This window comes from Talaromyces amestolkiae (genome assembly GCF_001896365.1).
Source record: "Talaromyces amestolkiae strain CIB chromosome Unknown scaffold19.1, whole genome shotgun sequence".
In the NCBI taxonomy this organism is placed as follows: domain Eukaryota; kingdom Fungi; phylum Ascomycota; class Eurotiomycetes; order Eurotiales; family Trichocomaceae; genus Talaromyces; species Talaromyces amestolkiae.
This window is the reverse complement of record NW_024468055.1, coordinates 729,337-744,346: the sequence shown is the minus strand read 5'-3', so window position 1 is coordinate 744,346 and position 15,010 is coordinate 729,337. Positions and strand designations below refer to the sequence as shown.

Sequence of the window (15,010 nt, the reverse complement as noted above, 5' to 3'; positions counted from 1 at the left end):
ACAATTGAGGCTGCTGAAACCAAGCGACCAAGCCAAATGTCAATAGGGAAGGGGCTACCGGGCAAACGGATGGGAAGGAAGGCAAGAAGGAGGCCGCTCTATTCCTTGGTGTTGTGTCTGTTTGTTCTGCTCCTGCCTTTTGACAAGGTCGCGCCTGCCGTTTCCCAATTTTTTTTTTCTCTGGTTGAGGGCGAAATTTGGAGCTGGTTGAACACCCACAAGCTCCAATCGGGCTTAGCGCACAGCGGATGCCCCCCCAAAGGCCAAACGGTTGGGCGGACCCAGCTCCCCATCGGCGCTGTGGTTGGCCGACTGGCGGCACCGTCCACATGGTCCGCTTAGTGGCCCTAGTGTCCCCTAACAATTTAGGGACTACATACTAACAAACAGTTGACACCGCTCCTAATAGTAGCTCCGAATTTGGATGGCAAGAGTTTACCAGCGATTTTGACATACCTTTGGAGCTGCAGCGGCATGTCTAATCGCCGAACGCTATCAGTATCAAACCATTGAGCCTTGACAGATAGCTAAGCAAGGGGTCCGTGGAAAAAAAGGCCCCAGGCTCCAAAAAACGCGGAATTATCGAATCATGCATTGTTAGACTCTCCGCTTATCCTATCGCGGTTAGCGCTCTGGATCGAAGCTTAGGGAAGCACAATCTGACCAATCATGTCATTTAGTTCATTCCGCGCTACTCCTCTTCAGGATCTAGCGGATACTCGAGTGCTGGCGGCCGGTCAACCTTCCACCCCAACAGTTGGCCTGGGCCCTTCCGACTGGTTCGTCGGGCTTGTCTCGGTCACGGCGTCGCTCCCAGCAGAAAAAAAAATACTGAAACGAGAAACGACAGCCTAGCAAAGACCGCCTGTCTCAACCTGCTCCTCCATCAGGAAGAAGAAGAAGAAGAAGAAGAAGGCATCGCTGCTTATTTCTGTCAAGGCACGGAAGTTATCTAATCGCCAATTGACTTCCCGCCTCTTTTCTCAAACCACTTTTTTGTGTCTATTCTCTGGTCTTATCCAGTCTTCCTTTATCCGTGGTTCACCCCCTCTGCAGCTTGACTCCTCATTTGCAATTGGAGCTGTAAATTTTATCTTCTTCTTAATAACCTTGCTCTTTCTTTACTCCTTTCTTCCAGCCGACCTCCTCGTCTCCTCTTCGATAGACGGTACCGTCAGCAAACCACTGATCACCAGAGTGTTCCTGCGCCAATTGTGACAGATTCATCGCTCTGTCATCTGGAACAGCTCTGCTGTGATTCATGTTTGCACCTTCGATTCCTTTTATTACGATTTAATATAATTCACGATGCGTCCTGAAGTCGAGCAAGAACTCGCCCACACCCTGCTGGTCGAGCTCCTGGCTTACCAGTTTGCGTCGCCTGTCAGATGGATTGAGACACAAGATGTGATTCTCGCCGAGAAACGGACGGAGAGGATAGTGGAAATTGGTCCAGCAGACACTCTTGGTGGCATGGCCAAGCGAACTTTGGCCTCGAAATACGAAGCTTACGATGCAGCCACATCCGTGCAACGACAAATCCTCTGTTATAACAAGGACGCCAAAGAAATTTATTACGACGTCGATCCCATTGAAGATGAGCCGGAAACACCAGAGCCTTCTGCAGAGTCCGGTTCGGCAGCCCCTACCGCCGCCGCTGCGCCGGCTGCTGCCCCTGTTGCTTCAGCTCCCAGCGCCGGTCCCGCCGCAATGGTTGAAGATACTCCTGTCTCAGCTACCGACATCGTCAGAACCTTGGTTGCACAGAAATTGAAGAAGGGCCTGACAGATATTCCCGTAAACAAAGCTATAAAAGATTTGGTTGGAGGTAAGTCTATTGCGAATATCTCACCCTGAATACAGACTGACTTTGCATCTACAGGAAAATCCACCTTACAGAATGAAATCCTCGGTGACTTGGGCAAAGAATTCGGTTCAACTCCAGAAAAACCAGAAGATACCCCTCTCGACGAATTGGGTGCCTCCATGCAGGCTACCTTCAACGGACAGCTCGGCAAACAATCTTCATCCTTGATTGCTCGTTTGGTGTCTTCGAAGATGCCTGGTGGTTTCAACATTACAGCAGTGAGGAAATATCTTGAGACTAGATGGGGTCTTGGTCCTGGAAGGCAAGATGGCGCCTTGTTGCTGGCATTGACCGCCGAGCCCGCTGCTCGTTTGGGCTCTGACGCCGATGCGAAGGCCTATCTCGACGGCATTGCAAACAAATACGCAGCACACGCAGGTATCAGCCTTTCATCACCTAGTGCCGGTGGTGATAGTGGTGCAAGCGGCGGTGGTGGCATGATGATGGATCCCGCTGCCATTGACGCTTTGACCAAAGACCAGCGCGCCCTGTTCAAACAACAGTTGGAGGCTATTGCTCATTATTTGAAGCTTGACTTGCGTGCGGGCGACAGGGCTCACCTTGCTTCCGTCGAGTCTTCAAAGGCTCTCCAGGCCCAGTTGGATCTCTGGCAAGTCGAGCATGGCGATGTCTATGCCTCTGGTATTGCGCCCTCTTTCGACTCGCTTAAGGCCCGTATCTATGACTCTTCCTGGAACTGGGCTCGACAAGACGCATTGAGCATGTACTACGACATCATTTTTGGAAAGCTCCGAGTTGTCGACCGAGAAATTGTTAGCCAGTGTATCCGTATCATGAACCGCTCCAACCCATTTCTCCTTGATTTTATGCAATACCACATCGACAACTGCCCCACCGAGCGAGGCGAAACCTATCAGCTCGCCAAGGAATTGGCAGAGCAACTCATTGAGAACTGCAAGGAAGTCCTCGGTCATGCTCCCGTCTACAAGGATGTTGCCATTCCAACTGCTCCACAAACAACCATTGACTCACGCGGTAACATTTCATACGAAGAAGTGCCTCGTGCAAGTGTTCGCAAGCTTGAGCATTATGTGAAGCAGATGGCTGAGGGCGGTCCTATCTCGGAGTACAGCAACCGAACAAAGGTCCAGAACGACCTCAAGAGCGTTTACAAACTCATTCGTAAACAGCATCGCCTGTCGAAATCTTCACAGCTCCAGTTCAACGCTTTATACAAGGATGTCCTCCGTGCCCTTTCCATGAACGAGAGCCAGATCATGCCTCAAGAAAATGGACACGCCAAGAAAGGCCGTATCAGCAAGCCTAATGGTACATTGCGTCCTGGAAAGGTTGAGACTATTCCTTTCCTTCATCTCAAGAAGAAGGATGACAACGGCTGGGAGTACAGCAAGAAGCTGACCGGAGTCTACTTGGACGGTCTCGAATCTGCTGCTCGCCAAGGTATCACTTTCCAGGGAAAGAATGCTCTCATGACCGGTGCTGGCGCTGGATCCATTGGAGCCGACGTTCTTCAAGGCTTGATCAGCGGTGGTGCCAAGGTTGTGGTCACTACCAGCCGCTTCTCTCGTGAAGTGACAGAATACTACCAGAGCATGTACGCAAGATACGGTGCCCGAGGCTCTCAGCTTGTTGTGGTTCCTTTCAATCAAGGCAGCAAGCAAGACGTTGAAGCACTTGTCGACTACATCTATGACTCCAAGAAGGGTCTTGGTTGGGATTTGGACTACGTTGTGCCATTTGCTGCCATCCCAGAAAACGGTCGTGAAATCGACAGTATTGACTCCAAGTCTGAACTCGCCCATCGTATCATGTTGACCAACTTGCTGCGTCTTCTCGGTTGCATCAAGACCCAAAAGCAAGAGCATGGGTACGAGACACGACCTGCTCAAGTCATTCTTCCTCTTTCCCCCAACCACGGTACCTTTGGAAACGACGGTCTTTATTCCGAGTCCAAGTTGGCATTGGAGACTTTGTTCAATCGATGGCACTCTGAGAGCTGGGCCAGCTACCTCACCATCTGCGGTGCAGTCATTGGCTGGACGCGTGGAACTGGTCTCATGAGCGCCAACAACATGGTTGCCGAAGGTGTCGAGAAATTGGGTGTCCGCACTTTCTCTCAGCAGGAAATGGCCTTCAACCTTTTGGGTCTAATGGCTCCCGCAATTGTCAACCTTTGCCAGACGGAGCCAGTCTTTGCGGATCTCAACGGTGGCTTGCAATTCATTCCAGACTTGAAGGATCTCATGTCCAGGTTGCGTAATGAGATCATGGAGACTAGCGCTGTTCGCCAAGCTGTCATTAAGGAGAACGCTATCGAGAACAAGATCGTCAACGGCGAAGACAGMGAGGCCCTTTACAAGAAGGTTGTTACCGAGCCTCGCGCCAATCTTAAGTACCCTTTCCCTGAGCTACCAAGCTGGGATGAAGAAGTCAAGCCTCTTCACGAGCAGCTCAAGGGCATGGTCAATCTGGACAAGGTGGTCGTTGTTACCGGCTTTGCCGAGGTTGGACCTTGGGGAAACTCCCGTACTCGATGGGAAATGGAAGCATACGGCAAGTTCTCATTGGAGGGATGTGTTGAAATGGCCTGGATGATGGGTTTGATCAAGAACCACAACGGACCTTTGAAGGGCAAGCCGTACTCTGGATGGGTTGATGCCAAGTCGGGCGAACCTGTGGATGACAAGGACGTCAAAGGCAAATATGAAAAGTACATCCTGGAGCACTCTGGCATTCGTTTGATCGAACCTGAACTGTTCAACGGCTACGATCCCAACAAGAAGCAGCTTCTTCAGGAAGTTGTTATTCAAGCCGACCTCGAACCCTTTGAGACCTCCAAGGAAACTGCCGAGGAATTCAAGCGCGAGCACGGTGAGAAGGCTGAAATTTTCGAGATTCCCGAGTCCGGCGAGTACCTGGTCCGCCTGAAGAAGGGTGCCAACCTGATGATTCCCAAGGCCTTGCAATTCGACCGTCTTGTGGCTGGKCAAGTTCCTACTGGTTGGGATGCTAAGAGATACGGTGTTCCAGAGGACATCATTGACCAGGTTGATCCTGTTACCCTCTATGTGCTTGTCTGCACTGCAGAAGCTTTGCTTTCATCTGGTATCACCGATCCTTATGAGTTCTATAAATACGTTCACTTGTCTGAAGTCGGTAATTGTATCGGTTCCGGTGTCGGAGGTACATCTGCCTTGAGAGGTATGTACAAGGACCGATACCTTGACAAGCCTGTTCAGAAGGATATCTTGCAAGAGTCGTTCGTCAACACTATGGCCGCTTGGGTCAACATGCTTTTGCTTTCATCCACTGGACCTATCAAGAGTCCTGTTGGTGCATGTGCCACGTCTGTTGAGTCTTTGGATATTGGTTACGATACTATTGTCGAAGGCAAGGCTCGTGTCGTCCTGGTCGGTGGTTTTGATGACTTCCAGGAGGAGGGCTCATACGAATTCGCCAACATGGGTGCTACCAGCAACGCAAAAGAAGAATTCAAGCGCGGACGTACTCCTCAAGATATGTCCCGTCCAACATCTACTACTCGTAATGGATTCATGGAATCTCAGGGTTGTGGTATCCAGGTTCTCATGACTGCCCAGCTGGCTCTCGACATGGGTGTACCCATTTATGGTGTCATTGCCATGTCTGGCACAGCTACTGATAAGATTGGGCGTTCCGTCCCAGCTCCTGGTCAGGGTGTGCTTACTGTTGCTCGCGAAAACCCCGGCAACTTCCCTTCGCCTTTGCTTGACATCAAATACCGTCGTCGCCAGTTGGAGATGCGTCGTCAGCAGATCAAGCAGTGGCAAGAGTCCGAAGTGCTTTATCTTCAAGAAGAAGCCGAAGCACTCAAGAGCCAGAGCCCAGAGTCATTCAAGGTTGCCGAGTACATGCAAGAGCGGGCTGAACATATCCAACGTGAAGCTATTCGTCAAGAGAAGGAAGCCCAAAGCAGTCTTGGCAACGAATTCTGGCGTCGTGACCCTCGCATTGCTCCTCTGCGTGGTGCATTGGCTACCTGGGGTCTTACTATTGATGACCTTGATGTTGCCTCTTTCCACGGAACATCGACTGTTGCCAACGACAAGAACGAATCTGATGTCATTTGCCAGCAATTGACTCACTTGGGACGTAGTAAGGGTAACGCTGTCTTGGGTATCTTCCAGAAGTACTTGACCGGTCACCCCAAGGGTGCCGCTGGTGCATGGATGATGAACGGCTGTCTCCAGGTCCTCAACAGCGGTCTTGTTCCGGGTAATCGTAACGCCGACAACGTTGACAAGGTCATGGAGAAGTTTGACTTGATTGTCTACCCAAGCCGAACAATCAAGACGGACGGTGTCAAGGCATTCTCCGTCACCTCTTTCGGTTTCGGCCAGAAGGGTGCTCAAGCCATTGGTGTCCATCCTAAGTACCTCTATGCCACCTTGGACAAGGCTCAATTCCAATCCTACCGCAACAAGGTTGAGGCACGTCAAAAGAAAGCTTACCGTTACTTCCACAATGGTATGATCAACAACACCCTCTTCCGTGCCAAGAGCAAGGCTCCATATGAGGACAACATCCAGAGCAAGGTCTTCCTCAACCCCGACTACCGCGTCAGCGTGGACAGCAAGACTGCTGAGCTCACCTACCCCGCCACCTTCTCGCCAACACCTACCACTCCTGTAGTCGAATCTGAGAGTACCCGCAAGATTGTCGAAACTCTCGCCGCCGCCACGGCCGGTCCGAACTCGCAAGTGGGCGTCGATGTGGAGGATGTTGACGCCATCAACATCGATAACGATACCTTTGTTGAGCGCAACTTCACTGAGCGTGAGCAAGTATACTGTCGCAAAGCGCCAAACCCTCAAGCCTCGTTTGCGGGTAGATGGAGCGCAAAGGAAGCTGTCTTCAAGTCTCTTGGTGTTCAATCCAAGGGCGCTGGAGCCCCGTTGAAAGACATTGAAATTATCAACGATGCCAATGGCGTTCCCACTGTTACTGTAAGCTTTCTTTCTATTCTTCCCTTTTACCACCTTACTAATTACGAGAATAGCTCCACGGATCCGCCGCCGAAGCCGCAAAACTCGCCGGCGTCAAATCAGTGAACGTGAGCATCAGCCATAGCGAATCCCAAGCTATCGCAGTCGCCGTTTCCAAGCTCTGAATAATTCTTTCCATCCAAATGAATAGATTTTAATATTTCATGTCCTTGTTCTTTTTAATGCTTTTATAATGAGCGATGACTTTTTTTTTCATAATTTTCCACCCTCATCATGTCTATTTATCGAGTCAACTATGTGTTTTGTATGTTCGTTTGGGGGTGTGCATGTCTGTGTGTGTATGTCTGTTCTGTGGAAACGTGAATGTAAAGGAAAATAATTAGAAGTGGTGGGATAACATAGAATTGACGATGATGTATACATTCAAGATACTCCTGTTTCTAAAGGTTGTACTAATGGAGATAGGTTCTTGTACCAATATCGAATTCCCACCTTGCATCTCTGATCAAGATCATTCCATACGTATAAACCCAGGTAACTACTCGTTTCATACCACCCCAGGAGTGCCTTTCTACAATACCCATCGTTCTTTTCCTCAGCTTGTAGATCAGGAGTATTCCAGCCTCGTATTCATTATCTTGTTTTCTATTTACATATCAAACAACGACCACCAAGCTCTCAGCCTTGTTCGGTCATGAAATTGATTCGGCACAGTCGCGGCCGCGAGAACGCCTCGAGAACAGCATGAATGTGCAGGGGATGCCTACTAGCTTGACGTCGCAGCATGGCAGGGTAGGTTTGATTGTCCAATTGTATACAGCTCTTATATATTGGACCTAAATGAACACAATCTAGCTTGATAAAAGGGGGCTTCCCGTCTTTCGACGTGCAGGTTACAGCCTTGTTTCCATGATTATTCCAGGGGCTCATCTACTACAGACTTTCAATTTTCCCCCATCTTTTCTTTTGCTTTGCCTTTTCTAGAAATCAGCGGACATCCCCAATGCTTCATGTGCTTTTGAATGATAAGCATGGCAGCAGACAGTCGTGACAGAAGCAATTTTATCAATACGGTAGCATGGGATGCTGACAACCCATGCATGAAGTACATCGAAGCCTGGAGTATCGAAAACACGAGTAAGTAGAGTTGTGTCCGGTACAGTCAGTCTCTTCTACAAGGCCATCTTCTTACATTCAATCTGTCTGTACAAACAAGACGCAATAAACGACGACAACTATCGCGAGCAGTATCTACGAAACGATCAAGAAGTCAATGACTGGCTAGAGCACACAGCCGACCCCGTCGCTAAGCAAGTCGGTAAACGAAGCGTTATCAATGGGGGTATTCGTCTGCTCATCTGCGAACGGCTGGAATACAGTCCCCCGGGATTTAGGATGAGTCGGTCGTCATTTCTGGCGGTTGAGAGAGCCTTCGGACTGCCGGGTGATACTCTCGCTGTGCTAAGTAGTAATGCCGGGGAGCATTCTGTCAAGTTCATCAACCTCTCAACAAAAGGTCGCGATTCAATTGGTGAGGGGGCATTCTATTATGCACCAAGGAGAATGAAGCTCCCTCGCTAACTCCAAGCCGTCAATGTTTAGAGATCATGCTCAAAGTACCTCAGATGTATCAAGTCGGGAACTTTGGTCTGGTATTGTCTCATTCGTTCAAGACGGGGATGACATCTGCATTCTTGCATGGTGGGAATGTTTTGACAGACATTAGCTATGCGACTCGCCAAGGAGTCGAGCCTCATCTCTCACACATCCGAAGACTGATTCAGTCAAAGATTGAGCTTTGGAGGCATCCGCTGCTCTTACCCGTCATTTTACTGAAGGAGCATTTATCTAAAGCTAGTTTCTTCAAGGGTTTCACTCTTCTACAGATTACCACGAAAGTTGAAAAATCACTCGGTGTCACCAAGACTGGGCGTCTCACGAAGCGCTCACCGGGGCGAGCTGTTGATGACGATGATGGCTTCCAGTACAGAAAATTAGAGAACGAGACAGAACGAGTCCAGCTGACTACGACAATCAACACGACCCTCACGGACGTTATCAGTTTCTCTGGAGTGCTCAAATGGGATCGTCGATTCTGTCAGTTCTTGATCAGGACATGTCATCGGCTGGAAGAATTGAATATTCATCATATGACTGAATCAAATCAGAAGCTACTAGAGTGGCTCSATGCACTCGAAGGCGGGATTGAGTCAAATGCAGAGCATGCAGAGACGCTCAGGGCAAAGTTGGAGATACAGCTCAGTGTGGTATTTGGCATCTTTCAAAAGCAATGATTAATAACGGGAGAGAAAAGGCTGATACTATCGCGTATCGAAACAGCTGTACAATTTCGTAACACAGGCTGATAGCAGTCTTAATTCAGAACTCGCTGCTCAAACAGTACTTGACAGCGCCGCGATGAAGACGCTTGCGTTCGTGACAACGCTTTTCTTGCCTCCAACATTTGTCGCGGTGAGCAATTACCCTATATGCGAACTTGGATTTGCATACCATACTGATTCTCCAAATGGGCCTCTAGACACTACTCAGCATGTCAATGTTCGACTGGCAAGCATCTTCGACTGCGTCAAACATTTCCCAGCAAGGAGGAGGAGGGGCAGGGGTGATCGTCTCTCATTTCTGGATATACTGGGCTGTCACCGTGCCCCTGACTCTTGTAGTTCTCGTTGGATGGAGGATATGGTGGCATCGTCAAAAGGAAATTTATAAGCGTACATATCCACGTACTAAGAAGTTGGAGGCATAGGATAGGCAAAATTGTGCGTTCAATGAACGTTGCATAATCCCCTGGCGTTGATATCTTCAATGCCTGGCACATTTAAAGATCTAGTTCCACAGAAATGAAGGATTGTATGGGAGTACACATATAATCGGTCCTATTGATGTGTGTACATTGCTAGTACAACTTTGAAGGATGAAAAAAGGGAGGGATTGTTGTATCAAATAAGATTGATTTTCCTCTCACAGCATCTAATCAACATCATCCACTCATACGTACTATATTCATACAAATATCTTTGCATCTGCTAAGCCAGCGAAACACTACCGCCCCGTCGCCATTCTCATAGGTCCCCAATTCACCTCAGGATTGAGCGGATACCGCGCCACTTTCTTCTTATTCCTGAATTCGGTCGAGAACTTTTTGCCTAGAGTCTCGTCGAAATTTATAGTCAATGTGCTCGGGTGCGGTCTCTCTTCTTTCGCAGCCGACTCGGCACCAGGAGCGGTTGCTCCTGCAGCTGCAACAGCAGAGGCAGAGCCAGGACGACCCTTCCGGTACAGAGCAGCCTCAATCCTCGTCGTGAGATCAGCCACATCCTTCCCATCTCGAATCGCAGTCTCAAGTTCCGTCTTCAATGCATCAAGTGCACTGCTCTCCGCGAATTTTGATCTATCCTTCTTCATAATGCCTGCACCCGCACTACCGGGCTTATATCGCTCTCGATTCGCCTCCTTCCCTAATGGCGGCGCATCTTGACGCAGCCATTCGCGCATGATTTCCCAAAGTACGTCCCACGGTGCGTCGGTGCGGACGCTGTTAGGTCTTGTGTGGCTGCGCGTTGTGCGATAGCCCAAACCGTGTAACGCGCCTCGGAACAGGTCGATGGGAACTGTCTGAGTATGCAGCACTTTCGCAAGCGCACTGAGACTGACGAAAAATGGGTATTTCTCTTTGAGGGCTGGCGAGAGGCGAGGGATTACAGGTGTTAATTCTTCTTGTTTTCGCTCCTCTTTCGCTTCTGTCGTTGCGTCCTCGGTCTCGGATCCCTGAGGAGTAGTAGCTAGATCTAGATCTTCCTCCAACGCGGTCGTCAACATCCCCTCGATTCGGTACAAGGTACGATACGCCTTTGGATCGACCTCGGGTATCAAATCCAGGATCTTTTGGATGAAGTGAGGATTGTGCAACGGTCCTCCCCACATAGGACCGGCTAAATGCGTCTTGAATCCGCAATGCTCGCAATACGGTGTTGCCGTGGGAGCCTGTCCCAGGCAATAATTGGTATGCTCTTTACCATCCTTGGCCGTTTTGACCTTGGTGCTGGTCAAATACTGTGTAGTCCAGGCGCCGCAGCCCGAATCACAGCTATACACTAGCATCGTGGTGCTAGACAAAGCCTTGACTTCGATGGGTGACTTGTGAACGCGCACAAAGACTCGAGCGTAGTAATCGATGGACAAGGAGAGAAGAGGCTCGATAGCCAGGCCGTATTTAGATGCTGAACTGGTGATGGCATGAAGGATAAGTCGGAGCCCAACTTCGTGTCCATGCGGTAACCGCACGGGAATGCCGCCGTACATCGCATACGTCTTTTCGGGGAATCCAGTTGACGCAAAGACTCCTGCATCCGTGCACGTGACGCACAGCATACCTCCGTCGTTGACTGCTTGCACTGCGGCGTCTAGGAACATGCCAGCGGTGCCATAGGGATCAAGGTCAATGACGTTGAACTTCTTCCCGTTTCCGTCGCTTGTGTGGTTTTCGCCTTGGAGACTGTACATGTATGCCCGCGCATCGCCGACGTTGGGTTGGACGATGTCTTCGACTTCATTATATTTGATGTTGAGTTTGATAGCTTCCACGGCCGCCGACGACAAATCATTCGAAACGATTCTTGTGGCTTGGGGAATTTCTTTCGCATATCGCAATGCTCTCAGACCGGTGGCAGATAGGGCATCGAGGATCTGAAACCTCACTGGCTTTGTCGTCGAAGCAGAATCAACTTCCGTCTCCGGAGGTGCCGCCACAGCCGCCGACACAACCTCATCCGCACCCTGCTCTTGTCCCTCACCATGATGCTTCTTCGTCACCTCCCCCTCACCCTCACCAGCGACAGCACCATCCCCCTCTTCCCCTTCCTCTCTCTTCCTCTTTTTGCTCTTATTCTTTCTTCTCAGCTTCTTCTTCGCAATCTGCTCCTGTATAACCGCAACATGATGATTCGCAAATACTTTTATGGCAAGCACACTCAAATCACGATTGAACTGCTGAATCGGGTTGTAGAACACCGAGGCTTCTTGTTCAAATCCGCTGCCGCGGGGCTTGATTTTTGATGGTTCGTTCTTTATGGGTTTGAGGATCGTTGCTAGGCCTTCTTGCACGGGTTCATAGTTTTTGCCGTTGATTTCGACTGTTTTGGAGGGTTCTGTTGGCGTTGGCGATGGCGCTGGCGCCTCGTTGGTAGCCATTGCTCTTACAGAGCAGTAGTTGAGGGCTTGGAAATGCTTTCGCCGGGGGGTATTTGTGGCTAACTGGATGTGTGTACGGAACAGAGCATTGATATCAAGAGATACTCGCTTCATTAGCCTACCATGCCTGTGAAGCCTGTCGCGGGATAAATTTGTCGGAAGCCATCGATAACCGATGGAGAAATATTTTGAGCGCACGGACCACTTATATCATTCTATCATTTTGCATGTGGAATATACAACATCACCTTTCAATATATTGTTATTAGTATATTACATTAGTCTATTTATTATATATACTGACATGCCACATTCCATCATAAGCATGAAACAAAAGAAATCCCCTACAACCACTCCCCAATAACAGGCACACTTGAATACAGCTTATCCCAGCCCGTCACTTCCCAGCTCGAGCCCGATCCGGCTCTTCCCACAATCCCCAGCGCACCAGCCAGCCAGATAGCCGCCGTAAGCCCTGCAATGCCATGTACAAGCCATTTGTTTCTTCTCCGCCTATCCCGCTCTTCCCGCGTCTCGCCAAGTATGCCCGCAGTCTTGGAGATTGAGCCTCTCTCTGTTCGAATCGTTGTAACTCTGATGCCCATCCACGTCGCAAGCCCGCCTACTAAATGCCACACGCTCGTAGCGACAAACAAGATATAAAAAAGATTCCAGAAATAGGGACTGCGCGCAAATCCGTGCGCGACATAACCCAACCCAACGCTCGAGCTGCCGCCGTCGACTTCAAGAGGGATAATCCGATTGACGCCCACGTGCAGACCCAAAAGCGGGATCATGGCATAACCCAATTTGGCTTGGAGACTCGGCACAGGCCAGGACTTAATCTGATAGCGCTGACTGCGTCGTTCGGCGCCGTACTTTTTGGCGCGTCTACGGGCCCGAATGCTGCGCAATGCGATTCCAGAGACGATATGTGCGACGATGGGGAGTGCTACCATGACAGGTTCGAGGGAGGGGGATTGATAGATTGGTCGCGTGAGCAGGAGGAACGAGTCGCTTGAGGGAAGTGAGCGCGTGGCAAGAGGGATGAGCGAAGTATTGACGGCATGTAACGCAAAGAAGACTGTAGGCGGATACGTCGAGTATCGTTGAACCGCCGAAACTGTATGTTGCAACACAGCCGTTAGTTTGCCATATGGCATATGCAAGGTGTAGATCCGTCAAGACGGATGATTGGATGAACTCACGCCAATAATCCCAACTATGTGGCTTGAGGCCTATACGCGAAATGCCAAAAGATCGAGGTTGTCCCGCAGCCGTGCTCATCGGCTCAGGGAAGTAGTCCCCGGTTTCGATATCGGGTGGATCATCGTCGACGGGCGAAGGCTCTAGCTCTTGCATGGACAGTATTGAGCGGGTGTCGATTGTATCGACGGCAGACAGGAGGCTGTCTGTTCTCGTTGGTCTGGCCATGATAACTACTAAGTAGCAGTCAGGTCGTTGATCGTTCGGGATCGGACTTTCAACGCGGCCTTGGGAGTAGTTCGGGTGGAAAAGAAACAAGTGGAAAAGAGAATAAGAGAAATGAAATGAAACGTTATTGAATTAATAAGTGTATATCGTATCACATTAAAAAGACATGGTGAGAGGCCAACACAGAGAGTGAGGATAGTATAAGCCAGAGGATGAAAGTCAGGAGATAAATATAAAAACAGGAACTGGCTGGCCGTGATTGGTTGCGTCATCCCAGCAGCCATCGAGCTCGCTGATTGGCTGAATAACCAGATAATTTATATGAAAATAACATTCATGTGTACTCCGTATAAACAGACAAGATCAAGAGGTATATCGGCCGTATCGAGAGTACTCTACTTCTCTAGTCGAGAATTCCGAGACTACCGCGAAAGACGAGTTGGCCTTCTGGACGGCATTTCACTGAAGAGGAAGTCGCGTCACCCAGTCAATTGAAAGCAATAGAAAGAATAAAGGTGTAAGATGCAAATCGAAATAATATCAGCAAGGTTACTATCATGTAATAAAGAGCTTTCACATAACGTAGTTGCAATGTTGTAGAAAAAGAGCTGACTGACTTCTTATCTTATCTGATTGATCTAGGCGGGTAACTACATTTCTTCTTGACATCAACCCGTCAACCACGAAACTACAACTTTTCAAGCCGCGTATTTGTTATTAAAAGTATACAGCATGGCGCCTGTAAGTATATTCTTATCTCAACTTAAAAAATAGAGAGAAAGACCGAAAGACTAACTCATCCATCAGCGCGGCTTCACCAACCCAGCTCCAAAGGTACCTCTACCTTCAACTCCCATATTGCGATCTCACAACTAACTACTAAAAAAACAGACAGATTCAGCCCGCTCAGCCCTGAGCGCATTCACATGCACCCTCTGCAACAAATCCTATTCCCGCCACCCGGAATACGAAGCGCACATCGGCTCCTACGACCATCAGCACCGCAAACGTCTGCAGGACCTCAAACAACTCTCTCGAGACCCCAATGCGGCCGAGCGAGCACGCAAAGCGGAACGGAAAGCTGATGCGGAGGCGGGGTTGGTGAGGGTTGATACTAGTACATCTTCTGCGGCGGGGACGACGACAACGATAACAGGAGGAGGGGGAGGGGGAGGGTTTAAGAAAGGTGGATTCAAGAGCTCGTTCACGACGGTGAAGGGACCTGCGGGATCTGCGTCGAGTACGGCGGCGCCGGTGCGGAAGAATGTTCTTGGTGGTGATGACGACGACGAAGATATGGTCGATAACACGAACAAAACGAATGCGTCTGGACCTTCTCCAGCGACGACGAATAGCACAGAACGGAAAACACTAGATACAGATGTTGAAAGCGATACGGATGATGAGTATAGGAATGACGACCCAGAGCAGGCTTATTATGATCCCTCGAAACCGACTGGGTGTTTTGATGGCTGTCCCGGGATGAAAGCTGTTTCTGCGTAATCACAACTTACTACTTCGATTCTTGTAT

General features: G+C 49.6%; 4 protein-coding genes across 4 annotated transcripts; 2 read left to right on the top strand and 2 right to left on the bottom strand.

Moving 5' to 3' along the window:
* Positions 1 to 1,308: 1,308 nt before the first annotated feature.
* BHQ10_008571 (uncharacterized protein) lies at positions 1,309 to 6,998 on the top strand (the record flags this gene model as incomplete). The annotated part of the gene is made up of 3 exons (XM_040881391.1): positions 1,309 to 1,828; positions 1,883 to 6,834; positions 6,888 to 6,998. 3 exons carry the CDS (start codon positions 1,309 to 1,311, stop codon positions 6,996 to 6,998), a joined length of 5,583 nt encoding a protein of 1,860 aa, XP_040737073.1.
* A 2,899-nt stretch (positions 6,999 to 9,897) lies between these two features.
* On the bottom strand, positions 9,898 to 12,045 carry BHQ10_008570 (uncharacterized protein; the record flags this gene model as incomplete). The annotated part of the gene is made up of 1 exon (XM_040881390.1): positions 9,898 to 12,045. The coding sequence occupies one exon, from the start codon at positions 12,043 to 12,045 to the stop codon at positions 9,898 to 9,900; it is 2,148 nt and encodes a 715-aa protein (XP_040737072.1).
* Positions 12,046 to 12,389: 344 nt separating this feature from the next.
* On the bottom strand, positions 12,390 to 13,407 carry BHQ10_008569 (uncharacterized protein; the record flags this gene model as incomplete). The annotated part of the gene is made up of 2 exons (XM_040881388.1): positions 12,390 to 13,168; positions 13,254 to 13,407. The coding sequence occupies 2 exons, from the start codon at positions 13,405 to 13,407 to the stop codon at positions 12,390 to 12,392; spliced, it is 933 nt and encodes a 310-aa protein (XP_040737071.1).
* An 804-nt stretch (positions 13,408 to 14,211) lies between these two features.
* On the top strand, positions 14,212 to 14,982 carry BHQ10_008568 (uncharacterized protein; the record flags this gene model as incomplete). The annotated part of the gene is made up of 3 exons (XM_040881387.1): positions 14,212 to 14,220; positions 14,287 to 14,313; positions 14,371 to 14,982. 3 exons carry the CDS (start codon positions 14,212 to 14,214, stop codon positions 14,980 to 14,982), a joined length of 648 nt encoding a protein of 215 aa, XP_040737070.1.
* Between the last annotated feature and the right edge of the window lie 28 nt (positions 14,983 to 15,010).